The following is a 27,316-nucleotide window of genomic DNA, read 5'->3' on the forward strand; positions in this document are numbered from 1 at the left end:
ATTGTGGCAGTGATCGGGGGCCGCGGGCAGGCCGTTCCTCCCAGCATGCCCTGCGGCCCCCGGAGGGTGTGTCCAGCATGCCTTGTGCGGTCCCGGCAGTGATAAGTTCTCCCAGCATGCCCTGCGCCCCGGAGAGGTGTGTCCCCAGGATGCCCTTTGCGGCCAGGCAGTGCACGTGCCCCTCCCAGCAAACCTGCCCCTGCGGGCCCGGAGAGGTGTGTCAGACTGCCGTGCGGCCGGAGTCACTTCCTCCAGCATGCCCTCGGCCCCTGGAGAGGTGTGTCCCAGGATGCCTTGCGGCCCGGCAGTGACACGTTCCCTCCCAGCATGCCCTGCGGCCCCTGGAGAGGTGTGTCCCAGGATGCCTTGCGGCCCGGCAGTGACAAGTTCCCTCCCAGCATGCTGTGCGGCTCAGCAGAGAGGTATGTCCCATCCCAGCATGGCCTGCACCTCCACAGGCAGCCGTGTCCTGACTCCCAGCATGCTGTGCGGCCACACAGAGAGGCACGTGCCATCAGCGCATGCTGTGTGCCCCCCCCCCCCCGAAGGGAGGCATGTCCCAGTATGCCCTCGAGAGAGGCACGTCCCAAGGGCTGCCAAACCTCCAGGATTGTCCTGGAGTCTCCAGGAATTAAAGATGAATCTTTAAAGATTATGTCATGTGATGGATCCTCCAGGCAGACATCCAACCAAATTGGCAACCCTAATATCCCAGCATGCTGTGCGGCCCTGCAGAGAGGTATGTCCTAGCATACCATAGTCCAAATTGAATTGAGCAGATGTTTCTGCCTGTCCCTTCATAAGCACATCAGGGTGAGCTCATGCAAGGCATAGAGGAGGGATGCACTGGCTGTGCTAAAAGAGACGGTGCTTTGGGTGGACGGGATGTGTGAAAGCCCTTTGTGGACAATTCCCAGCTGTTAGTAATGATACTAAAGCGGTTATTGATAGCTGAGGCTGGAGAGTTTGTTCTGTGAAGCCCTAATTCTCCAGTTCCTCGCTCCTCGGTTTCAAGGGTGGAATCACTTGAGTAATTAGGCTGTCTCTGATAGTATTGCCACCAGTCTGGGTTTTGGCTTCTGTGGCTGCCATTTAGGGGTGCCAGGTGCCTGTTTTTTCACTGGAAAGCTAGTTGGAAAGGGGACCTGGCAATGTCCGGTCAAATATATTGACTGGACACTAAAAGTCCAGTTACCGCTGTGACAGTTTGCCTCCCCCACTGCCGAATGCCACCCGATGTGCTGGGATGCCAATGAGTCAGCCTATTCTGCCAGCCTGGGTCCTCTTTACCTGGCCTTGCTGAGCTAGGCTCACAAGCCTCTTCCAGCCAAGTACACAGGCAGGGCCATGCCCAGCTGCACAGAGAGACAGAGACCCACTCCCAGCATGCAAAGGTTTATGAAATTTGCCCGCTCCCTCAATGTGGAGAAAGATATATACAACTTCGTGCTCTCCCAGTTAGAAATTACATAAATTGGGTTATATTATACACAAGAAATAAGTTTATTAACTAGTAAAGGTGAATTTTAAGTTGTAAAGAGGTAGCAAACAGAACAAAGCAGATTACCAAGCAAATAAAACAAAGCATGCAAACTAAGCTTGATTCACTAAAGAAATTGGTTACAAATAGTAATTCCTCGGCTTAGATACTGTCTTAGGTAGATTCCTTCACAGGCCAGATAGATCTGTCCAGCCTGGGTCAAGCAGATCTTCCCCTGTCAGTTCCAGTCCTTTTGTTTCCAGATGTTTTCAAGTATCTCTTTGAGCGGGAAGGCAAAGGAGAAAGGAACTGAAGACCTTGATTGTTTTCCTCCCCCATCTTATATAGGATTTGCATAAGGTGGGAAACCTTGTTTGATTCCCACACTTCCCAGTGGAAAAGTTCAGCAGTCCAGCCTCACCTTGGAGCAGCTGAGACAGGTCGCCACTTGCGGGGAGCTGCCTGAGGTGAGCGCTGCCCGGATCTGACACTCCCTCCCATACCCCAGCCCCGAGACCCCCCCATGCCCCAACCTCCTGCCGGCCCCGCATCAATTGGATTATAAACCAGAATTTCAATGAAGGTCAGAAATGCCAATTTATAGAACTTTCTAGTTGGTGAAGTGCTGGATAAAACAGCTTTTACTGTATAAGAAATGCTGATAAATAATCAGTGCCCTTCTCTTTGCCTCATCTAGGGGTTGAAATCAGCCTTCATCCAAATAAACTGGCTCTAGTTACTGTATCTGTGGTGATTCTATTGATTTCCCAACTTCTCCCTGCCCTCTGCAGTTTTGATTACAGGGTTCGGTTGAGTGTGGAGGAAGATGGAGGTCACTTTGCCGGCAGTAGCAGAGGAGCTTTTGAAAGAGATAAAAAAGGCTTTCCAGGAGAGCTCGCATGGTATGTGGAGAAAAGCATAGTCATACTGGGATGTTTGTGGTGCAGTCATAGCCTGGATAAGACTCTGAAAAGCTTTGAGATCCCATGTGAAAAAAACCACTCCTGCCCCATGGTGTCACAGTCTGTCTGTAAAGAGACATGGCTACCCATGGTGGTTTATAAATACCAATAATGTCATAGCTTTCTAGGGATCAGGCATTCAGCGTAACCTTGCTCAGATCTTCTGAGGCCCTAAGGAATATGTGGCCTTCAAAGAACATAAAGGGGCTTGAGCTTCAGAAAATGCTGAGCTCTTGCTCTTTGAAAATGGGGCTCTCTTAAAGGGACCCAAATGGGATGCCCCAAAATTGGGGCACCCAAAATCCGTAGTCATAGTTACTCTTAAGCTTCTCATTTCAGTAGCATTGTACAGCCAGTATTGTGAAGCTTTTTTGTTTTATACCTTCCAGACTTGACTGCATGTGGGTTGCCCATACTTCCAGTTTCATCTCTGCTGGGCCAACTTTCTGAGGCTCTAAGAGGTTGAAATCCTTATTTATGGCTGCACAGTTAGCTTCAGTGTCAGTTACTTGTGGTGACAGTGCTGGAGATAGGATTCTTGAATGAGGATGCTAATTTGCATATCATTACCCAGAATTCATGTTCATGGCTATTGCTACAGTACTTCTGTATGCTCACAGTCTTACTAACTTCAAAGCCAGTAACAAAACAGAATCTATACAGAAATGTTATAATTGTCCCAGTTAACCAGCAGAGGGCGCGATACTACTGAGCATGATGGGCTTCTTGTTCAGAGAGCAGTAAGCAGACCAAGCCAACAGTTAGGGCCTGGCCAATTAGAGCAGCTAGTATGGAACAATTGCTATTCTCTGCATGCTGCGTTACTGAACTATTTCTGTAACCCACGCTGAAAGAGTCCTGTTGTGTTTGTTTAGATGACAAATAGGCCAAGTGTCACCTGCAGAAATGGACTGTCTGTTTAAAGAATGTGTTCTGCCTGAGCCAGAACCAAAGGAAACGGAAATACGGGGAAGCCCATTTGACCGTCCCATTTAAAGGAATGGCACTGGATGGCTAGTTAGCGTCGAAACAGCCCCAGTGACTGAACTGATTTTCCTGGAGCTCAGTGTAGGTGCATTATGGGTATTGTCAGTAATGTGAAACCAACAAAAAAAAAAAAAATCAAAAAGGGCTTTTTAATGTAAATATCCTCTTGGAATGGTGGTAACATTGTACTGGGACCTGAGGACCAGAAAATGGATCCAACCAGTCTAGTTTAATTATCCAAATTGAGTAAGGTTGGAAAAGTCAGCTAACAGCAGCCATGGAGAATACATGAGACTGTTAGAATATTTACACTTGTAATGATCTAAAGTCCCAATCCCTTAGTGACATCCATGTGGTAGACCCTACACCCACCCTGAATCCCATTGGAGGTAACTAAAGGATCAGATTGCAGGATCGGGGCTAAACTGTTAAGTAAAACAAGTTGAGAATTTTTTTTAATGTAATTACTCACTTTAACAAGTGCTCCTGTTTAAAAAGAGACATTTTTCTATGCTCAAAATCAAAACCTAAAAACATTGGAGACACCCGAGACTGCTGGAAAAGGAAAAGCATTGTTAAAAGACTAGAATTTATTTGCTACAAATTTATCAAGTGACAGTTTGATTCGAAAGTAAAATTGCAAGGGAATCAGCCTGTTAATGTGAAGTGCACATTGCTAAAACCTTCAGGCCTTTCTTTACAATTTTTAGATGTCGGATATTAGAAAAGTACATGTATTTGTGGCTCCATATTACTCTTTAAAATTCATCACTGCAGCTCTGAATCATTTTTTAAAATGTCTGCAGTTAATGTAGGTCCTACATATAAGAAGTCATATTGAACATGCACAGTTTTGTTTATATGTGTGATCTACATAAGGAGTGGCAATTGGGTGTTAGGTTGATTTAAAAAGAAATGTTTCAAAGGCATTGGGAGACTCTTGTGACTATATTAACTGGGCAGAGCCCAGCATACTGTGACTGGCTTCTGCTCAGGGGTGCATATCTGGGTGCATATCTGAGATCTGATGCTGGAAAGGGGCCAGAACTGGAATACTGGGGAATATTGCAGATCAGGATTAACGGACACCTGCAGAACTGTGTGTGAGGAACCCGGGACTGAAATAACAAAGGGTGCTTCTGCTGAAACGAAAAGACACCTAACTGTTTTCAAGTCTGGTGCAGCTTGCGCAGCAGCTAGAACCTAGGAACTTGACTGTTGACCCCGCCATCTCATGAGGGTCTGTGGATGACTCGTCTGAAATGATTCCAGCCCACCATTCCCTATTGGTGAGCCCAGGAGTCAGCAAATTTCGCACCCCACAAACAGAGTCCCCCCAATGCATTGTCCATGTGTTTTTAATCTGAGCAAACGGGCTACTTATTGTGCTTTAAGAGGTAGGAGGGTCATTCTTCACTATCAGCATCTGCCTGCGATTCTGACGCCATCACCATTGGGGTCATGTATTGTGAATTCTCTCCCCTAACAAACCACTGCACTGCTTCCTGTGTCTCTCTGTGGTTACGGAGGTTGAATTGATCACTGTAGGGGACAACCCTGCATGACCTATGGGGATGGACAAAGTGGAGCCCACAGGGCCTCTTTCTGTCTCTGATTTCAGAGGATCTTTTGCAAAATGTTTAGCCAAAATGAACTGTCTTTGTCTTTTTGTTGCAGTTCCTGATGATCTCCTGCTGGCGTAAGTACTTTCTGCTCTGCTCCTCATCCCTTCCTAGAGGACACTCTCAAGTACTTTATAGTTTGCTTTTTTCCTTCTGCTGCCTTATGTCTTTTTCTGTTTGAACAGCAGGCGTTTCTCGTGAAATGTAGCTACATTTTTAGCAGGTGGTGGGATTGAATGTACAAGCCACCTATTTGGGGGGTTTCCCCAAGGCTGCTTGGATTCCCCAATGTCTCCCAGCCATAGTCTAAGCTTGTGTTGTCAAGTGTTCTAAGCAAGGGTGAACTGGACATCCAGGGACCTGGGAGGTCTCTCCAGAGTCTTAAGGCCAGATTCAAACCAGGTGTAAGATGTGACTTCAGTGAAACCAAAACTTTCTTTCCAAATCACCCTTCCACAGCTTCACATCTCCTGATGCCTGGATGCTGTTGTGAGCACATCAGCGTCTTCGGGTTGCCCTCTCTGTCTGAGCCAGAGGGACACGTGGTTGTAAAAGAGGGAAAGAGAGAGAGGAACCTATAAAGGTATCCACGTAAAATAACCGGCACCTGGAAGGTCATGCTGAGAGTCTCATTACTGCCAAGATGCCTGTGGAAAAGGGAGGCCGGGGCTGGCTTTCAATACCTGTGATCTGAGCCTGGGAATGTTCCAGCAATGCCCACAGCCAAGGGACTGAGTGGCACACAGCCCCCACCCCTCATTGATCCATGGCAGTGCTGGTACAGAAGCAGTTTTACAGTCACACTGTGATGCTGCATTCTGACTTGATTATGATTTCAGACAGGCAGGGGCTGACCAGAATCTTTCAGGCCTCATTGGCTTTGAAAATGAGTTTTGCAGTGTGTCACTGGTAAGTGGAGTGGGGTGAAATGTCTTTGACGAATAGTAAACTTGGTGAAAATGCATGGGGGGTGGGGAATCGAAACTATTTGCAAGTTGGGATTGAATTTTGTGAATAGTCTTAGCTGAAAAACAATGGAGAAAATTTTAAAATGTCGAAATGGTCTGTTTTGACTTTTCGTTTTGAAGGGGCACCTCGTTTGGAAATTTAGCTAATTAAAAAGGGGTGAGAAACATTAAAAAATGACACAATGAAAAAAACAAAAAAAATGGAAGGAAAATGAAACACTTTGTTCAACCTAAATTTTTTTGGCATTTCTGTTTCAGCAAGAAAAAACAACAGAAATCAGTTTTGGCTTGAACTGAACCAAATTTTGGGGGGGCTTGACCCCCAGACTTAAAAATCAATTATTCGCTTAGCTCCTCTGGTGAGAGTTTCACTGCTGTTCTGTAGGTTGAGAGAATCATTCGTTTTTACTCCACAACTCCCTGTCCTCCATGGACCATAACTGGGCTTGGAATGGTTAGATGTTAATTGATAGAACGGTTGATTTCTTTCTCAATCTAAAAGTGAAGAGGAGGGAAAAGAATCTCATTGTAAACTGAGTAAAGTTATTTTAGTGGAATCCCATTGATAACTTAATAGCTGTTGATTATTAACTACTGTCCCCCGCCCCCGCTCAGTTGCCCTCTGGCTCAGGAGTATTCTAATTCTATTCCTGAATCTGTTCTGAATCTCGCCTCCTGCAGGCACAGCATTTCAGCTTGGCCTCTTCGTTATTTCCTGCTAGTACAAAGATGTACATTGATAAAACTATATTTAGGGAAAAATCTCTAACATCTCTGCAACAGCCATTGAAATTCATTCAAATCAGCCTGTCCCAACCGTAAGCCCAATCTAATCATTAAGGAATGTGTCATGCTGGGAATCCTTCCCCACCCTCCCACTCTTTCCTTTGATGAAATCACTCCCTGTTTGCTTTGAATTTTTGCCTCTCCTCCAAGAGTAGGTCTGGTTGTTTGGCATGTAATAAATGACGTAGACTTGAGCCAGTTGTGCTGCTTAGAACATAGAGCTCCGTCTCGAGTGTTTTGTGTCTTGATGGGGATCAAGCCCATTCTTCCCAGAATAAGAGGCGCTTCTGCTTCCTTCTGATCTTGTTTTTAACCATCTCTTCCTTCACACATCTCCTTGTTTATTGTTTACCTTTGTGACTGATCCAGACTGCACGGGTTTTTCTCTGGGGATAAAGGGTCTATAAAGCTTATCTTTATTACCTCTGAACTCTTTGGAACGCAGTCAAACCAGCAGGATGTACAGATCCAAAATAACTTTTAAGCCTCTGAGCTGTTTGGACAATAGGTTAAGGGCTCAGGTATCCATAGCTGGCACACAGTTAATCATATAGCCATACGTGATGTCTAACACATGCAGATAAAAGCCTTTCTGTAGGGGTGTTGAATGTAACCGCCTCAGAAGGAATACAGAAACTCTAGTCTCCTGCTGGAAGGCAGGAGCGTCTGCCCTGCTGACAAATGTGCATCATCACAATGGAATAGCAGGAGGGATTCTCTAGTCATTTCCAGCCCTTGGAATATGAGCAGGAAGCATCCGGATAGGGGACGAATCACATGCTAGACTGTCACCGCACATGCGCTTAGCCATATACAGGGGAGAGAGTGAAGTGTTTCTCCCTGGCCTTCAGCTTTGTACCTTCCCAGCTTGCTTTGGGGCAAAGCAGAGCGCTGACTTACACCTCAGTTATTGAGACTCAACCTATGACATGACCATTGTAAACTAATCCGATCTCATGCTTCAGGGCATGAGCTAATTTCTCCTGGGGTCAGGAAGGTGTCCCTTCGCCCCAGCCTCTGTTGCACAACAGACTAGTTCATTTCCTCGTTAGTATGAGGCATGAAGTGTTGGTCACAGCTGGAGGCAGGATTCCAGACTGACTGGACCAATGAGCCCACCTGGGACAGTGACCCCTGTGCATACTTAGGCTGCTCTGTGTGCCAGAAGCACCAGTTCCTTTTCCACATGCCCACACACTTGGTTTTTCTAATGCTGCTCCTCGCTGATAACCGGTCTAACAGCGCAATGGCTCTCTGCTGTCTGCCAGAATGGAGTGCAGCCGGTGGGCATGTAGCTCTTCCACTGGACAACTTCAGCTGCTGGGGGAGTTGGAGCCTGGCTCCTCTTCCAGGGCCCTGCAGTGGGTTTTCTTTCCAGCTCTCCTGCTGCGACTGCCAGGAGTGCAGCTCCCCTGCGAGGAAGTCTCATGCAGACAGGGCAGCTGCTGCTGTTTTTTTTACCATGGTGTTATCTAGACCCGCTCGGAGCAGGGGTAGGTGTCACAGTGGTTTAAATGCTAGTGCCTTGGCTGCACTGTGGCTTCCACTCTTGCAACTGTCAAAGGCTGCCCGTGATAGCAATGCTGAGAGCCTCCTATAGACACCCCTGTGGATGAAGGAAGCCTGGGTCCCCTTCCCTCGTGCCCCACTTGTGATAATCAGTGGACCTTAAAAGGACACTATCAAGTTAAAAATCCCCTGTTAAAGCCAGACCCTTACCTGTGTTGCTGATAATACCTTGTGTCCGCAGAGTTCAAAGACCAGGCCTGAAATCGAGGCCCCTTTTTCCACTTTAGTTGGAGACAGTGACCCACTCTCTGGGCCTCTTGCACTTGGCCAGAGCGGCTGGGTTGTGGGTCACAACACTGGAGAAGGAACGTGTCCTCCCCAGATAGAACCTGTTATTTGTCAGCTTTAAAGAAGAAAAACTTCAAAAACAATTTATTAAATCTTATTGGGGGAGTTGAAAAATCTTGGGGGATTGTTTATGATAGGGATGGAAAGCGGGGCAGTGTCTCTCTCATGTTCTTATCTTCCATCCTAGACATGAGAATATGAAAACCTTACGGATCCTCTCAGTGGGTGGGATCTGTCCCTCCAGAGACAGCCCCACATGCCAGCAGCCAGGTTGTCTTCTGGAGTTGGGGCTGGGATTGGCAGTCCCGTGGGAGAACCTGAAGAAAGGAGAGAGAATGACCAATGGGCTTCGCTGCTCCTAATCAGGTTTTATTTGGGGGTGTTGAGCACATCACACTAAGGCGGTGCTGGGATTTTTGCTGAACACCTTTAGCGATACGCTGGGGATCCCTGGCCACACACACCGTGGGTTCTGCTTGGTTCAATGACCGTTAAGAGAGAAATCTTGCTCCCATCAGAGCCAATGACAAGACTCCAATTAATTTCAAGAGGAGCAGGAGTGGCCCCTACATTTGCAGCACAGCCTAACCCAGGAACCTCTTCTTTTGTAGGCTGAAATTTGTATTTGGCTCATCTGCTGTGGCAGCCTTGGATTTGGTTGATCAACACTCAGTCACGCGAATCGTGTCTCCTAGTGGAAGGGCCGTGTACCAGGTACAGACCAGGCTTTCTCCCGGCTCACTTGCAAGTTCTCTAGTCTCTTTTGGTTGCTGTCTGCCCATGTAGCCCTGTGCCACGTAGAGTAAGGAAATGCACTGACTGCTTCAGAACCTCCTTAGGTAGAGAGGGATGTGACATGGAAACATACCACATCTAAACCTGGGACAGGAGAGCCTTAGTGCCAAGTGGTAATGTAACCCCTGCAGCAAAGAACAGTGCCACTCAGTGCATTACACCTCTCCAAGAAGCATCTAGCTACTCCCAGAGACAAGACCATTTGTCTGATCTGAGCTAGCAGCTCCCTGTGCTGTATGGATACTGGTGTTAAGAGGATGTTTTCCGGGGATCACTGATTTCAGTTTAGTATTTTCAACGTATCCCTCAAAGTTCTGTATCACTTCTGTCCCTTGGGAACCCTCGGACAGGGCCCCGTCTCTACAGAATAAACTTTGATCCCTTTTTTTACCCATCACAATATATCCCCTGAGTGTCCTGAACTCCGTGTCTAGCAGCGTGTGCTACCAACAGGGGGGTCGCTCCCTGCCCAGCCAGGGGCCATGGACTAGTGACTTCACCGCCAGCGGAGGGAATCTGCTGCATCTGGAGGCTGTTTAGGGAACAGGTGTGAACTGAATCGGGGCGCAGTCCAGCTCACAGTGGTCAAGTCTCCGTATCACAAAACCCACCAAAATAATTGGCATCCTTGGCAGAGAAACGAAGGTCTGAATGGGCCACAGCGATCCAAGTGCCCTTGTCCACAGAGTGGGGTCCTCCAGGGCCAGGGTTGAGACCTGTTAGCAAAAGGAGCTGATGTGTGGAGGCTCCCCACCCTGAGCCTGTTGTGGGATAAACAGGGCTGCCGTGCCAGTGCAGTACCTTGCACCAGGCTCAATGCACCTCTGAAGAACGACAGACTCTGCCCTTGGTGTTGGAACAGCCCTGAGCAGCATCCCCAGCCATCCTCCCTACAGCTGCAAACAGGCTGGGATGTGCTGTTACCGCAGACCCTTCTGTCTAACCGGGGATAAGAGGAGGGTGTGGTGCCAGTTGCTCCTTCTGCCTTGGGTAAGGGTGATCATTATCACATGTTCAGGGGCTGTGTTGTTCAAATCACGGGAGGAGCTTTCACTGTTCTTGGGGACTCTGGAGAGCGGGTGGGACCCACCTGTAAGACCCGATGCCTAAACCCAGGGGCCTAAGAGCATGGGCTGGGTTGAGGGGTTGCGGTTGCTTGGTGTTTCACAAGGACTAAGTGCTGCTTCCAGAGCCTTGAGACATGTCTCTGGGCTCCAGTGATTCTTTGGGAAGACGCCTCCTTTGTTAATTGGAGGCCTTGAGCCTTTTCCTTCCTTGTTGCTGCTCTTGTTAAATACCCAGCCCGGGAGCTCCCAGGCTCTGTGCCATGTGTTTTTTAGGGCTAAGATGGAGCATTGATTGCATGCTGGGATGTGATGTCTTAATCAGTTGCGCCTACATATGAAGGCTGAGGGGAGCAGCAATTTGCGCCATTTTATCCCAGCTCCGTGCAGCCTTTGAAGTGAACCCCTATTAAGCAGAGGCAGTGCAGTACGGAGACCTCAGCTCTGCCTTTGTGCTTCTCTGTCCATGCAGGGTCAGTGCATCCTCAGCTCACCTTGCAGCAGCTCCTTGCAGCCAGCGGGGCTGGACATTTCGCATGCTGTAGCTCTCCGAGCCCCTGGGTTTCCATTCCTTAGCGGTAACTGGATAGCGTAGTGAGCATGCTGCTCTGTATGTGCTGTTAATGCCTTGTGTGTGGTGTGGCCAGCTGTCTGACTGCCACCCTCCTGTGAGGAAAGGCTGCATTGGAGGAGACCCTCCACCCAAGAAGCTCTGCTTCCTAGCTCAGTGACATGGGGTGTTTCTTTGTGTTATGGCCAGTGCTGAAGACCCAGCAGAGAGCAGGGTCCCCCCTGTGCTGGGCACTGCACAAGGAGAGTGAGCGAGTCCCTGCCCCAAAGAGCTTCCAGCCTTGATCGTCAGTGACCAGGTCCTACAAAGGGGCAGCTTCACCCTTCTGGGTGCTTTGGGGTGTTTGCCTGGTCAGCCGCCTACCCAGCTAGTGCACATGCTCTCTCATGTGTTTGCCCCTCTGAGGGCCAGATCCTGCTCCCATCGAGTGGAGTAAAACCCCACTGACTTCAGGGCAGGATGGACCAGGCTCTTTGGTATGTGATTGCCTTTGACAATCCCCAGTGGGACCAACCGATAGTTACGGTTTTCCCTTACAGATTATCATTCACTAACAGGTCGATCAATGGATTTTCACTCACAAGAAGAGACTTCAGAGCTGCTCCCCTCCCTGCTTCAGGAGGCAGAACCAGAATCGGAGGTTGGTTCCTGTAGGGGAAAAGAGCAGCAAGTCTTGGCCAGTGAGCAGAGGGTTAGACAGACAAGCCAGATTGCCAACCCACAGGCCCTGATAAGTGAAAAGCCCCACCCCTGCTCCACTCACCCTGCGCCCAGCAGTGGTCTGGTCTTCCCAGTGGTATCAGAGAGGAGGATGGGAGTCGGATGGCAAAGTGGAGTGAGGATGTTTTCCCAGCCAATCAATAGCCTGGGGGCCGGCCACGCGTTTCTCAGCCGCTTTTCTTTTCTGGGGCGTGGGATTGCTGCTGCTGTAAGGCCTCTGGAGAGCTGTTCTCTTGGAGTGTGTGAAGCTCCATTGCAGCGCTCCTCCTTGCAGCTGTATCCGCTGTTCCGGAGATGCTGAGGCAAGGGGCAGAGCCCCCCCAAGGACTATGATGGGAGCTGAGACGGGAATGCGATCAGGGACTTTGTCAAGGCCACGTCCCTGAGGTGGTGAGCGGCACATGGAGTAGCTCTGGATGGGTGCATTGTCTCACAACTCATTACCCTCTAGTGGGCAGGATCCATTGACGGCTCAGTGCTGATGTAACCAGCTGAGGAGAGCCGTGTCAGTAGGCCACACCCTATGTGCGCTTACTGCCAGCAGAGGAGAGGGTCTGCTGGGAGCGAGGGGAAAGTCCTCAGCAGGGCTAGATAATGCATAGATCCACCTATCAGACAAACAAGTCTTGGACTTGCCCTCAGGAATGGTGCCCCTGCAGCCCAGGCCTCGGACACAGATGGGAAGGGATGTCAGTGCTAATGGACTTTCCCCAGTGCTGCTTGTGGTCCATCATCCTGGATACTGCTTCAGAAACAGCCTACTCCCAGACATACGCCTGATACAGCTCCCTGCAGCATAGGTCACTTTTCCTACCGAGATGGGCCAGAAACTGGCCTCAGCTTAATTTCCCCATTCAGGTGAAAGCAGCCCTTTGCCCCTCCTGCTTAGTACGACAGTGCAGGGATCACATGGCTAGCAGCTCCAGGCCTGATGTTACAACTTCCCTCTGGCCCCTCTAGTCTTCATCTGAAGGGCTCTCCTAGTGCTCACCTGACCTGCAGCCTGTGGGCTAAACCCAGCTCCCTGGAGCTCTGGAGTGGGGATGCCTCAAACCGGCTGGTGACCTCAACAAGCAGTGTCTCATCATTGGTCAGCGGAGACACAAGCACCAGCCAGCGGCAGAGCTACAAGCCTTTATTTGGGGGGGTTAAAATATGCAAATGTAGATGCGAGCTTTGGGATCCTGGCAATTATCGATGTTGCGAAGTCTGGGCACCTGTTAGCCACACCCAGCGTGACCAGTGACAGGTACTCAGCAGGCCATGGAAGTGAAGCCAGCCAGCGGGAATGGGGTGAGATGGGAAATATTTTTCTCCTCAGGGTCAAGCTCAGACTTGACATCTGAAGCCTGTTCCATCCCTCCTGCCTAACTTCCTCTTGCTCCCTTCAGCTGTTGGCCTGGCCTGATCTGTTTGTTTAGTGTTGATCGTTCACATCCTGCATCTTTATTAGATTATTTGTTTAAATATATTTTCGTTTTAATTTCCTAGAACTCTGTGGCAGCCTGCCCTGCTGTCTGTAAACAGTTTAAAATGCTCATGTGGAAATGTCTGCTCAGCTCCTGGGCTTAGCCATATGGTGCTGTTTAATCAGATGCTGGTTGCAGGGAGATGGGAGATGATGGAGGAACCTGGTATTCGCTGGAGTGGAACACGACTCACCTGACACTGCCCCAGATGCCTGTGCAGCCAGTTTTCCAGCACTGCGTTATTCTTGCCTCCTGTGCTGGTTTCCCCTGGACCTCGTCTTATCCATCCCACAGACATACACGGAAAGAGAGGAAGGTTTGGAAAATTAAAAACTAGCTCCTGGCTGCCTTGGTTCTTTGTGCTCAATAGCCTTTTCCGATGTGGGACCCACAGGAGAGCCTGGCTGTATGTCTAGCAACTTCCACCTCTTCCCGCTCACCGGCCATGCAAGCGAGATATGTGCTCCTCTCTCTGAGGTCAGGATCCAGCTCCCAGCCTTATTCGCTCCATTGGCTTGACTATGTCACAAGAACCCCCAAGTGGTTTCCTCTTGCAAGCTGTGTTTTGGTTGGGTTTGATCCGTCTTGAGTTCTTGCAGGAGGGGATGGACAAGCCCTTGGGAGTTTGCAAAGCGGCTCTTGTTTCCCCAAGACCGGAGGAACAATGGGAGGAGACAGTGCAGCGTCTCAGGGGAGGGAAGCAGGGCAACCTCTAGTTCTGGCCCCTGCATTTCAGTGCTGCGTGGCCCATGGATTTGAGATACCACCTGAATCAGAGAGATGTGAAAGGCCTGTTCTTTCTGGGAGGGACAGCCAGCGCCACGGAGGAAATGCGCAACCAGAGCAATGCTGTCAGCCTCTGAACTCGGCTGAGGGAAAGTCGCCAGTGAAATACTTAATCAAACGGGACAGAATAACAAGCCTATTGCAAGTGAAACAAACAGTGTGGAGTGAAGGGGAACCTAGGGCAGGCAAGGGGAATAACCAGTCTCTTATCGAAGCTCAGTCTCCTCCATACTGTAAACACACCCCAGCTACCATTTCTGTTCCCCTCCAGGCCCAGGCCAGCTGGGATGCAATCCAAAAACCAGATTGGGGACGAGGGGAGATAAGAGATGAGTGCTCCCAAGTAAAATATTCAGCCAACCCCTGGCACAGTCAGTCGGTCGGCACATGGCTGGCAGGGAAAGTAGAGCTGCACTGCAGAGAGGTTCCTAGGAGAGCTGCTTTCGGGATGGCAAGCGGAGCCTTGGATTTGGAGGTGGGGTAGTGTGGGCGTTAGAAGGAGTGCGGTGTCAGTGCGCAGAATTTGGACGGTCTCTGCTGCTTGCTCATTGTTAAACCAGGGGATGCTGTCTCATGTGCCTGACAGGGACCCAGCAAAGCTCGCTGCTCTGTGGGACTAGAGCCAAAGAGCGTTCGTGGGGTGGTTGGATCCAGTCAGGGCCCCTTCCGTAGGGCTCATCTACACAGCAAAGCTTTCCAAGTTACACTGATATAAACCCTGTGTGGACATGCTTAGTCCAGGACAAGAGTGGGGTTTTTTTGGTTTTACTTAAATCCCTCAAAAGCAACATAAACCCCAGAGCTGGAAAAGGCCCGAGCTGGAAGAGGAGCATTCCCATGGGGATTACAGCAGCATAACTCCAGCCTTTCACATGCACCCTGCAGCATGGATCACTCTAACCTTCCTACGGGGAGACAAGACCTTCGACATCAGTGGAGTTGTGCTGGGGGTCGGGCCCGTGTCTAGTAACTGGGCATTTTAAAGGAGATCAGGATGGAGACAAGTGCGATTGGTTGTGATTTCTGTGAAGCCTGGACTACAATAATAGTCTAGTCTACTCACCCAGGAGCTCGGTAAGAGATTCCCGCCCACCCAGGCCCTCTAAATAACCTTGTGTAGTTGGCTCCGGGTAAATCTAAGGGAGGGGATTCCCCCTTTCTGTGGATTCCCCAGGAAAAGCTGGGCCAGACCCAGGATACCAGAGGGGACCAACTGTTGAACTTCCGTGGCATTAAGGCCAGGCCAAGTCCCCTGCCCGCATCTGCAGGGCTGACAAATGCTGCTTGGGCATAATGTGAGCTAGGCTAGATTGGATTCAGAACTCGGAAAGTGGGGCACCGCTAGTGTAGCAGATTTACACTGCTGTAACTGACGGCGTAATCTCTCCCCGCTCTGTGCAGTATCTGAGTAGAGGAGCAGAAGGCTCAGGGGAGAGCACCTGATGGGATTAACTCCTACAAGCTGTTTTCCTGCTTGCCAGAAGTAGGAGGTTCTGGGATGGCTTTTTCAGGCTGTTCATGTCAGTCCCAGCAGCAGCCAAGAGTGCATCTTGCCTCTCTGCTTCCCTGCACTGACAACATGCCCCTCTTCTGCCAAGTGGGGCATAATCCCCACTAGTGGTGTCTCCCCCACCCCAGTGAAGGGGCAGCACATAGTAAAGGAACACAGAGACTTTCCCCTGCAACGGTCCCAGCACAGAGACAGAACAGCAAGGCCACTTCTCTGGAGACCTGACCTTTGTTTATTCATGAAAACTGAAATCCAACAACTGCAACTGCTTGTGTCAAACAGCCAGACCCCCCTCATGGCTTCCAGCTATTGCAGCTGGCTAGGAGAAGAGTCCCCAGCAAGGACTCCCTTCTGGTTTATTTCCACTCCTTGTCCTTTGGGGCCCAGGGCTCACAAACTCCCCTTGTCTAGCATGAGATACAAGAGGTTTGTCCACGCCTTCTAGCCCTTGAGAACTTGCTGGATGGTCTGAAGATCTGGGGTAGCCTTGAGGGGTTTTACACTCCTCTCCATCCGCTGAGAGTTTGGAGCCTAGCTCCAGTTTGGTGTGAGAGGGGCCATGTGCTCAGTGGCAGCTGCGTCTGTTCTCTTAAAACAGTTGCATCCCTGGGCAGTAGAATCTCAGCTGATGCAGAGGAGCACTGCAGGCTCATTGCTGCCCGGTTTTCAGCCCCTATCCCCAGTGCACAGGATGTAAGTCAGGGAGCGTTTGTGGATAAGTAGACAGGGTATTGTGACAAATCTGTGCTCTGGGGCATGCTTGGAAGTGAGTTGGGGCAGTGAGGACGGAGCACAGCCAGACCTTTGTCTCTGGTTTTGTCGGACAGAGTTTTCAAGACAATCAGCCAGGTTTGCCCACTTCTTCTGGCTCCTTTGCCCCCTGAAGTATCAAATACCTCACAGTGCTGTTACCCGCTGGGCGGGCGAGCTTGACACTGGCACCTCTTCCTTTAAAACACTCCCGCTCCGGGTTCAGCTCCCCCCGGGGGAGAGACGGCATGTACACGTCACGCTAATAAGGGCAGTGTGTCTGCCCGAATGTCGCCCTGTGGTAGCACTGAAGGAGCTGAACCAGCAGCCCCTGCATAGAATAGGCCAGAGAGTGGCTGGGGGAATCTGGCTCCTGCACTCATGTGAGGTTCCAGAAGGAAAGTGCAGGCATGACATGCTGGATTCCAGGTGTCCCCTTTTAGGATGTACAGCTCCAAGCTCCCTGTCCCCAGGCAGTTTGCCTGGCAGCTGGGGGAGTAAGTTAGATGTGGTGAGTGGCAGGGAGTCAGGAGCGAAATGGCAGCCAGAGCCCTGTTTTTGAGGCCCACTCTGTGAATCTGTCTCTTCCAGGTCCTCGGGAGTTCAGGCAAACTGTACACCTGTTACGCCTCCTGCCACTTCTGCACGTGCCCTGCATTTGCTTTCTCCGTGCTGCGGAAGAATGACAGTCTGATGGTAAGCTGCCTGCCTTGAACGAGGGCTGGGGGCTGTGCTGCTGACACACTTCCCTGAGCTGGATTTCCTATACCTGGGTTGTGCAAGGGAGGAAATGTGTAAGTGTTGAAACGTTGGAGCAATCTGTGGCCACCATACCCTGAGCTGACAATGGGGAGTCATGTGTGAGCAGCCGAGCTCAGGGGATAGTGTTGGTTTGCAATGAAGTGTTACTATTTATGACAGTAAAGATCAGTGGCCCCTGGACTTATCCGCAGGCTGCCTTGTTTCAGAGTAGCAGCCGTGTTAGTCTGTATCAGCAAAAAGAGCAGGAGGACTTGTGGCACCTGAGAGACTAATGCATTTATTGAACATAAGCTTTTGTGGGCTACAGCCCACGTCATCAGATGCATGGAGTGGAAAATACAGTAGGAAGATACACACACACACACACAGAACATGAAAAGATGGGGGCCTCTATCTTTGTGTGTGTGTGTGTGTGTGTGTGTGTCTGTCTGTCTGTCTGTGTCTGTCTTCCTACTGTATTTTCCACTCCATGCATCCAATGAAGTGGGCTGTAGCCCACAAAAGCTTATGCTCAATAAATGCGTTAGTCTCTCAGGTGCCACAAGTCCTCCTGTTCTTTTTGTTATAACAGAGTCTCTACTGGATACCAAAGGGAAGCATCATCTGCTCTGAAGGCCAGTACACTTGGAGAGGGGAACAGTCAGTGTGGGGGCTGATGTGGTGACAAGGGTGCAGGGCACAGCAGTGCTTCATAATTCACTTCCCCGCAGAGAAGAACCTTCAGTCTGCTGTGCAATATCCTGAGAGCACAGGGACTCTCGCATCAGTGAGCTGATATAGTCAGCAGGAGGCCTGTAGTCTCCATCTCCTGCCCTCCGAATAGAGGGGCCAGGCCCATGGTGTGTTTATATGGGAGCCATGTGGCTTTGAGTTGACAAGACTTGGGCAAGGGCCTGCAGGAGCTAAGCAAGGAAAGAAAGACCAGGGATGATCCTGACTCTGACAGGTGTGGGGCACTAGGGCCAGCCATTAGTGAGCCTGGGTCTTTCCTGTCGTTGATTCACTGGAGGACACAGTGTGAGTTGGGCCCTGTGGTATCTTCAGCCAGCTGTGTGGGGAGCAGGGGCACACTGCACACAAGACACCCAGGAGACCTGATGCAGGTAGGAGCCCCAGGCCGGCTGTACCAAAACCTCGGGGTGAACATTGCCTTGATTGCATAGTTGATTTGGGCTTGGCTACTGCCTGGGGTAGAATTCTTTACCCGCTCTCTAGCTTGTGCCCGTGTTCTCTTTGCTGGGATTGGAACATGTTGGGGTTGGGAGGAAGCCCTTTAAACCCAGCCTGGCCACACCCAACCTTAATGCCAGCCTGCCATTCATGGGTTACCTGTGTTGCTAATTTGCTCACACCTGTACCTTGCAGTGTAAGCACATCCTTGCCATGTACCTCAGCCAGGCCACAGGCGCATGCCAAGAGCTATCTGTCTCTGACCAGCAGCTGGCAAGCATCTTACTGGCAGAGGAAGAGGAGGAAGGACTTGGGACCATGTGCTAACACCATCTCTCCTGCAACGCCTCCCTGGCTCCTTTGAGGTACATCGACAAACATTACTAACATCCCTAAGCCAACCACGTGTTGATCAAGGCAGTTTTCCTCCCAAGCTGAATTTAGGCTGGAAATTATTTAGCAGCCCTGCACCACTGTATTAGTTAGTTATGTTGTAACAAACATTATGAAGCCTCATAACATTAGGCTGAGATTTTGTGACTTCCACGCCCTTCATCTCACTTGCTGCTGTGGTTCCTGCAGGAGCATTAACTATTTCTGGGCCTCAAGGGTTTGGGACAGTGGGGTTATGAACACAGAAATAGAAACTTTTTTGTGATTTCTTGGCCCTTCCTACGGCTTCCCTAGTGCAGGGTTGATCTCTTGTATTTGCCTCAACACATCTTTTTGGGCTGACCTTTTCCTAGTGTACCAGCCTGGACCCATCCAGGGCACTCAGGGTAACCCAGCAGGTAGAAAAATGTCATTGCTACCACGTTAGGCACATACCCGGTGGTCATTTCCAGGGGGGATGTAGATGCAGAAGTTTATTGTATCAGATGTTTAGATGCTATGGGGCATAAAATCACAGAAAGGGCTGTAACTCGTAGAATCAGTCTGATTTTCCCAAAATTGGCAGAAAGCATCTAAATACAATTGATAATGCAAGTGTGTTTCCAAATAGTCATGTGTTGGAAAGTTTGGGAAATATTTAACCCCTAGTGTCTATATTATGCATTTTCCTGTACCTTTTTTGCCATCAGTTAAAGCAGAAATCTATAGTCACATGACAGTATGAGCTTGTTTGTACCAGGTAATATCTCACAATATTTGTGTCATTTGTAGAATGGATTCATTTGAGAGAGATTTTTCTGTCTGCTATTTTTATGAAGTTATGCAGATAAGACTCCTGTCCCTTAACATCAAAAATATGTTTTATAATTATCTGCTCAGCTGGAGACATTAAGCTAAACAAGCACATACAATACAACTGTGACATTAGTGTCACTGAATATAATGACAATACACTGTACACAACTCATATAATTGTAAGGACTCTTAGTAGAAGGTCTTGTGTGAATACTCTAATGTAACAACTATGAACTATTTGATATCTAATGCAATGGCCCTTTGGGCCATATTAACTGACAAAAATAGTCACAGAAATTTGCAGGCTGTTGAGACATTTCTACTGCCCCTCAGAACCTGTCTCTGTGTTCAGTGCTCTGTCGCTGCACTTGTCACTGCCACAGCTGCATGCATCAAGCACACTAAATGTTCCCTGCAGCATTTGCATCTCCTTGTTGCACAGGCACTCTCACAGCTACACTGCCCAAAGGTGAGCAGTGTGTTCCCCTACTATGCTGCTGGTGGAGACCTGGGCTAGGCTCTGGAGTTCCCTCAGGCTTGCCCCTTCAAGTCCTTCCACTTTAATTAAATATTAATTGGGCCAAAGCAGCCCCACCAGGCTCTCTGTGGTGCAGTGATGAGGCTGTTGAGCTGGAATGTTGGGGACCCTGGTTCCATTCCTGAGCTGAGTGGCACACTCGTGTGAGCCTCCCTCTGTTGTTCCTCTGGAAGCCTGTCTACCTTCATTAAATATTAATTGCCCTACAGTGTAAGTGTCCAACAAGCAGCCCTGTGTGGTACGGTGCGTAGGGTATTAGGCGAGGCTCCAGCCACGGGAGTAGGGTATGATTCGGATTCCTGGCCTGGCCCCCATCCTCCAAGGAGCAGGATAAGGGGGAATTGAGCCCAAATCTCCCACCTCCTGAGTGAGAACCCAAACCACTGAGTTACACAATGGGCCTGAGAGTTGCTGTGACCCAATTATTTAATTGAAGTGAAGCAACTTCGGCAAAAGCACCCCACTAGCACATCCCTTCGCTCCACGACGAGCAAATGCACTTGAGAGCTCCCAGAAGCCTATCAAATCCCTTCTCCTCAGGCCCACAGAGGAATGAAACCAGACCCCTCCCTCCCTCAAATGGCTGAGTATCCAAAGCACCCAGTTATAGCAGAAGTCTCTGTCCGCTTTGCCCCTGCTGGTTTGTGGGGTTGATACTTAATCTCACAGGCAACAGTTCAGCACCGAACTCACCGGACAGGGTCCAGGAGCAGGTTCCTGTTGTGGGTCACACACTGCAATAGGCACCAAGCTCTATAAACAGCAGGGCACAGCACCCCCACCCCTGCCTAGGGAGGGTCCCATTTTCAGTTGCCCAGCTGTCTCCCACCTACGCAGAGCGAGCCCCAGCACCTAACTCAGGCTTTGGAGATCCCAGCACCTAACTCAGGCTTTGGAGATCCCAGCACGTGCTGATGCTTTTTTAGGCATCTAAAAGTCCATTGTGAAACTAGTCACTGTTTTGATGTATTACATGGTGCAAACAAGCTCGTTCTGTTATGTGGCTACAGACTTTTGCCTTAACTGATGGCAGCAGAGTGCAGGAAAATGCATAAAGGTTCTCCCCGGGGGCTATGTCCCGACCAGCCCTATTTTGAGTGCACAGTTACATATCAATTGTATTTAGAAGCTTTGTTTAATTTTCACCAAAATTGGCAGAATGTTTCTTCATGTGGGCCCTTAGTGACATTCCCCGAGCCCAGCTCCACCCTGAGCTTTGTGTCTGGTGGCCAGGCGGGGGCTGGCTCTGTCTCATTTGCAAACATGGCCTGTTCTCATCTACCACCACTGCCAGAAGAGCATGCCCAAAGGAACGACATGGCGCAAGGGTAGGTTGTTTTCAGTGGTAAATTTAAGTATTTGTTCTGTATGTACATAACAAAGTTACTCGAACTACAAAGCCCAAGTGGCGAATACCAGCCATCCTATGTCCATTAGGAACACATGGGTGAAGTGACATGTGACAAACGCCTGCCACGGACGCTGCAGAATTCCTCTGCCATTTTACTTGGATTCACATTTTGAGAAATCTTCAGCGCTCAGTTTTTTTCCTTTCAAATAACTTAGTTGATACATTAAAAGACCCCAGTGACCCATCCCTGCTAGGGACTGGTGACAGCAGAATGTGGCAAACATCCCCTGAAGCTCCCTGGTGAGCACATGTCAAGGTGCCAAGTGGTTCAGAGACTAAATTTGCCACTTCACTGGCACTTTAAGAACCGTCTCCTAAGGCTCCAGTATAGAAGAAGGTGGCAGCGTAAGCCTGTAGTTTGCAGAGGGCTGGGCTGTGCCATGGGGCCGATCTCCCTTTAACTGCCTTGTTACCCCATTAACACCAGTCCATCGCCTCTGCCTCTAGGTCATGGCTTCAGTTTTACACCAGCATGTGGGCTACAGAAGATTATTTCCCATGGGAGAATACTACCTGCATCAAACAATTGATGGAAAAAAGAGTATTTACCAAAGTGGCATCAAGTACGTAGAAAATAAACCAACGACACAAACATCCTTCTAAGTGAGCCAAAACAATTAAATAAATAAAATCTAAAAGGCCAGGAACTGACATGAGACGCACGGCTAGGGAAACCCACCACAGGACGTAGGGCTTCCACCCTTTAACCTAGAAGGAAGTGCAATCACCAGCACCCCGTAACTCGAAGGTCAGGAGCCAGGGCAAGGAGGGCACTGTCTCCCCAGACATGTTATTCCCCAATGAGGCACTGTGTTAAAAAAAATTAAAAAAATACAGCTGTACATTATATAGTGTGACTCATCAGAAGCCTGGTCCACTGTCTACATAGGCACTAGGGGGGAGGGTTGGGTTGGTCAGGGCCAGGCTGCTGGATGACAGGCATGGTCAGATAATACAGGCACAGAGCTGAGGTTGCTGACAGTCAGGTGCTGGATATTGCCATTGGTGCCCTTGGGGACGTCCTCCATCCTGCAGAGGATGTACTTGGTGAGGATCTTGCGGAAGGTGCAGCGGAAGTCCCTGATCTTGTAGGCGTAGATAATGGGGTTGATGACGGAGTTGGCGTGGGACAGGATGATAGCCACGTACATCACCCAGTCGGGCTTGTTGTGGGCAAAGTCCTGGTGGAAGTAGGTGATGCAGTTCAGGATGTGCAGGGGCAGCCAGCAGAAGGCAAAGAGCCCAACGATGATGGCCAGAGACTTGGCCGCATTGACCTCCTTCTGGAGGGTAGTCCTGGAGTTACCCGTCAACTCCATCTTCCGCAGCTGCTTGCAGGCCACCATGAATATCTTGATGTAGATGCCCAACATGATGAAGAGGGGGAGGAGCACACAACCGAAGAAGTTGAAATAGACCATGTAGCTCATGGTGACCACATTCTCAAAGAGACATTTTATTAAGCAGCCCTGCTGCTGCGCCGAGCTGTTTGTAGAATTCTGGCAGGGACTGTTCTGCCCATCAGGGGCTCTGTTCCAGCCCATCAGGGGGGTCAGTCCAATCCCAAAGGACAGGAGCCAGAGAACGGCAATGAGCCCTCTTGCCCGTTTCCCAGTCACCAGGCTCTTGTATCTACACACCAAGAACAAAAAACCCCAAATCAATCCATGAAATAAATGAGCAGTCACAGCTCTGAAAGCTTCAATCACAAGGTAATCCCACCGCTCCCACCTAGCAAAACCCCACCACTGAGCACCTGTGTAGACCAAAGCCAGAACTGTTTTGAAAATGTCTAGTGATTTTGGGTACCTTTGCGGGGGCCTGATTGTCAGCAAGTACTGAGCACCCACCCTCTGAAAAATCAGCCCCCTTTCAGGTATCTCCAGGTGGGTACCTACAATTTCTAGGCCTGTATTCTTGGCCTCCATTACCAGGGGATAATCCCACCTCTTTGGGGTAACACATGGGATAGTCCCAGCTAAGAGCTTCCAGTGGTCCCAGGCATATAGTGACAGTTTCACACATCTCCTGGTCTCTGCTTCCAAGATCAACTTAGTCCTGAAAATTAGGAGTGTTAGTGTGGCTGCGAACGAATGGTAGAAAGTAGGCCAAGGTGACTTCAGCAGTCCCACTGGGCAGCCCCAGTCAGACGCCATTCCCACTGAGCAACCAGTTAAATCAGTCCTAAGCACGTCAGTCCCTTTGCGCCTGTGAGAAGGGTAGGGCGCAGGGAAATGAAAAGCAGACTGCATGCAAGGCCTCTTCATTCACCCGCCCGCCCCCACAACCACATCCACCCTGCACCTTACACTGTACACGCCAAGGAGTGGAGGATTATTGCCTTCAGGTGAAGCCGCTATTGAGACAGGGCAGCTCCACAGTCTGAGCCCATACACCGTCACTATATCTATTCCTGCAGGTTACAGGCCTAAGGGTATGTTTGTGCTGCAGTCAGAGGTGTGACCGCACCACACGTGGACATACCCAAGCTAGCTTTGATCCAGCTGGTTTAAACAACAACAGCCGCCAGGAAGGCACAGCAGTAGCGTGAGCAGGCCAGCCCCACCCAGCACCTCAGGTCTGTATCCAGGACTAGCCCACGCAGTTCTGGAGCTCAGGGTTAACTCAGGTCTGCCCACATGTGCAGCAGTCGCACCCATGCCTGTAGTGCAGACATATCCTATGGTCAGCTGGCCTGCCCAGCACTAAGGGTAGACGGTGAAGTAGGGTAACCAGACAGCAAATGTGACAAATCGGGGGCGGCGGGGGGGAGAGAATAGGAGCCTATATAAGAAAAAGACCCACCGTGTTAGCTTGTGTCTCATCACCTCAGCCCCACCTCAGCCTGTCCCTCGAATGCACTGGGATGTCCCGGGGGACACAATGGACCCAAGACAACCGGCACCTGCAGTGGCACCCACAGCTTTTAACTTCATTATACAGGATTCGTCCGATGGAGCAACATTCCAGTCATGTGACATCCCTCCCTAGGTCCCAGCTGCTGAATTAACAGGGGGAGCAGAAATGTGTGGAAACTATGGAAACGGCAAACCCCAAACAATGGGCTCATTGGATTGTGTGCGCCCAGCTGCAGCCCACACAGCAGTTCTGTGGCTGGATACACAGACAGCCGGAAGGGCTGCACAACACCAGGAACTGGAAGGGACTGTTGATGAGTGAGTGGAAGGTTTTACAAACATGGATTTGTGCAATTGTCCCTGTGGGCTTGCCTCAGCTTCCCCACCTGTCAGAACAGGGGTCATGTCACCTCCCTGCCTCACAGGGACTATGGCCTTACAGCTATAAATACATGCAAAGGACAAGCGCCGTAGAGAGGCCTGGCTGTAGAATATCATCCAAGGCCCAAGTTTTTAAAAGCTGTTGCAAGGCCTAAGTGATTCTGACAGCTAAGTCCCCCTTTCAAAAGTGACTTAGGCTCCAAAGTGCCTATGTCCCCCTGACCTTCAATGAGACTAGTGCAGACATACCCCCACAGTCAGAGGGGTGATTGCAGCTCGTGTAGACATATCCACACGAGCTTTTCTCTAGCTAGCAGTTCCCATAACAGTGCAGCCATGACAGCATGCAGGTTAGCCACGGGCCAGGCAGGTTTCTATAACATGCACTGCAGTCCATGCTGCTGTGGCTTCACTGCTATTGGTATTCACACTAGCTCCAGTCTGCCTGCATGGGCTGTACTCACACCTCCGACTGGCAGAGGAGATGTACTCATAGGTTGCTAGGGCCCAGCTCCACATGGTATCTAGGCCCCTACTTCCACCTGCTCAGTTGCCATCTAACCCCCTAGTTGCCTACGGTTTTACCAATCAGCATTCACAAAGCCCTGATGGCTAAGGAGCTGTTCCAAGCCCTGGCCCAAGCTGAAGCCCCAGGGGCTCTGAAGCAGGAACTAGGTAGGAAATCCTGTCAGTCCTATCACTGAGCTCTGGAATCCTATTGCTGCAAACAAACCCCAATCCCACACTGGCGTCCCGGTTCCTCCGGGGGCACAAGGGAGGAAAGTACTTTACACAGCCTCGTTTCTGCTGCCCCACAAGGGAACTGCTTCTGTCCCAAGCTAGAAGACTAGCTTGGAAACTTGAAAAGAAAGAAAACTTGACAGCCAGATCCCATGAAAACCCAGACAGCAAACCAGCACAAGGCCAACTGCTCTGGGTACAATTCGATCAGACCCCCAAGCTCAGCTCAGCTCAGAGCTATGGAAATCCTGCTTTTTGGGAGGTATTGGGGGAGAGAGGGAAGCCTGAGGCAAGAAAGAATCTGGGAGGCTAAGAAGAGTCCCATGTGCAGCCAATTAGGCTGCATTCATAATGGAGCACCCCCTGGCTTGCCCTGCCCCTCTCTCTGTTCACTTTGCTCTTGTTTACTCTGGACTCCTCTCCCTGCCTTTTGGAAAAGAAATGTCTGGGGAGGGAGGAGGCCAGGTTCCCACAGAACTGCAGCTGTACATGCTGCATGTGAACAGCACTGGAACAAGCTTGGTGTCCTCTTGGAAGACAGACACACAGACACACACACGGTCCCAGTTCAGCTAGTTTTGTCCTGAGCATATAGGTCAAATACAAACCAGCAGGAAACAGCAGCGTCACCCAGGTGTGTCTGGGCTTTAACGCGCTACACTAGGCTAGAGATTGAAGAGAAGGGATGTGAACTACAGGCCATGTGTTATACCCATGTCTTCTACTACATGAAGCTAGCTAGGCTCGATTCTCTCAGTAGTGCCCACTAACTTCCCAGTGCCCCAGATGGCTGGGGAATTGCTGCCCTGTTTCACAGGTGGGATAAACACAGGACCAGCGAGTTTATGTCCAACATTTCCAACAGTATCCACTAACTCAGAGTGCCGTTGTGCTGGGACCTGGCTGGGAGACCTCAGCTGTGGTTCTGAGAGCTGGGCACTTTCAGTGTTCGTTTGGATCAGCAGCCTGGAAAATCCCACCATCACTAATGGTTGATTAAAAGAGATCGAGTCCACGGTGTAACTGCCTGTTCTCCAACCTGGAACAGCTTTTTTTTTTGGGGGGGGGGGGGTGGAAGAGATCTCAAAACCCTTCCAAGGGGAGAGCATACAGGAGTCAGGACACTGGGCAGCAGGCTCCTTGGTTCTGTTCTTGATTCTGCTGCTTACTCAATTGTGTGACCGTGAGCAAGTCACTTATCCTCAGTTTGCTCCTCTGAGCGAGCTCCCATGAGTGTTGTGAGGTTACTGTAAGAACAGGGGGGAATGGGGCTCATACAGGCAGAGAGACCATGGGAGTCAGAGGTGGTGTGCAGCACAGCACTCCCCAAGGCTACTTGTCTCTCTCCAAACAAGTTAGGCTGCAAAATGAAAAGCAGACATGGCCCATCAAAGGGTCTTGAAACCCAGTGAGTCATAAGGCCACTGACGGATATGCTGCTTCTGGCCATGTGATGTTAAGTGCTGTCACACCCTGAAAACATACCCCAGCTGAATCGTCTTCCATCTGCTGCTGCCCCCGGACACTTCCATGGAGGTAAGGCTCCAGCCAAAGGTTTGTAAAGTGAATTAAGCAGCCACGTATCTTTCTGAGCAGTTGCAACCATGGCTTGTTTATTTGAGTGCTGCTCATTCTTAACCAGCAGAGACAAACAGGCTTGTGGCCAAAACCAGATTTAACCAGAGCCCTCTTGCCAGTGCAAGGAAGAGAATGGAAAATGTACCGATTGCATGAGCCAGAACAGAACAATGCCAACAGCTGCAGGCAGGGCCGGTGCAACCATTTAGGCGAACTAGGTGGTTGCCTAGGGTGCCAAGATTTGGGGGCACGAAAAAGTGGCACCCCCAAAAATTTTTTTAAATGGTTGCAGCCGCTGCTGCTGGAGGGGCTGAGCTGCTGGCAGCAGCAGCTGCCTGCCGCCGGCAGCCCAAGGTGTCCCC

General features: G+C 50.0%; 2 protein-coding genes across 4 annotated transcripts in view; one reads left to right on the top strand and one right to left on the bottom strand.

Annotated features, from left to right (window-relative positions):
- The first annotated feature begins 320 nt into the window (after nt 1-320).
- ZSWIM7 (zinc finger SWIM-type containing 7) lies at nt 321-18,778 on the top strand. 3 transcript variants are annotated; one of them, XM_075074060.1, is made up of 7 exons: nt 321-504; nt 1,829-1,947; nt 2,272-2,382; nt 5,107-5,128; nt 9,274-9,376; nt 16,919-17,023; nt 18,455-18,778. In XM_075074060.1, exons 3-7 carry the CDS (start codon nt 2,307-2,309, stop codon nt 18,584-18,586), a joined length of 438 nt encoding a protein of 145 aa, XP_074930161.1. In that variant the 5' UTR covers nt 321-504; nt 1,829-1,947; nt 2,272-2,306; the 3' UTR covers nt 18,587-18,778. The 3 variants fall into 3 exon arrangements, with proteins under 3 accessions (XP_074930161.1, XP_032640108.1, XP_074930162.1); XM_032784217.2 differs by lacking the exon at nt 321-504 and adding an exon at nt 586-739 and having other exon boundaries at nt 1,744-1,947; XM_075074061.1 differs by lacking the exons at nt 321-504; nt 1,829-1,947; nt 2,272-2,382; nt 5,107-5,128 and adding an exon at nt 592-739.
- A 3,445-nt stretch (nt 18,779-22,223) lies between these two features.
- ADORA2B (adenosine A2b receptor) overlaps nt 22,224-27,316 on the bottom strand; it is a 20,139-nt gene continuing 15,046 nt past the window's right edge. The window contains exon 2 of the mRNA XM_032784178.2: nt 22,224-23,028. Coding sequence (XP_032640069.1) covers nt 22,311-23,028 — 718 coding nt within the window. The 3' untranslated portion in view covers nt 22,224-22,310. The remainder of the gene's footprint in view (nt 23,029-27,316) is intronic.

Source organism: Chelonoidis abingdonii, chromosome 20, assembly GCF_003597395.2.
Source record: "Chelonoidis abingdonii isolate Lonesome George chromosome 20, CheloAbing_2.0, whole genome shotgun sequence".
NCBI lineage: Eukaryota > Metazoa > Chordata > Testudines > Testudinidae > Chelonoidis > Chelonoidis abingdonii.

Excerpts from the sequence above, each read along its gene's own strand:
- ZSWIM7 (XM_075074060.1), top strand. The coding sequence starts at position 2,307 with ATGGAGGTCACTTTGCCGGCAGTAGCAGAGGAGCTTTTGAAAGAGATA. Across the intron at positions 2,383-5,106 it reads TTTCCAGGAGAGCTCGCATG|TTCCTGATGATCTCCTGCTG; the intron begins GTATGTGGAGAA and ends TTTTTGTTGCAG. Across the intron at positions 9,377-16,918 it reads GTGGAAGGGCCGTGTACCAG|GTCCTCGGGAGTTCAGGCAA; the intron begins GTACAGACCAGG and ends TGTCTCTTCCAG.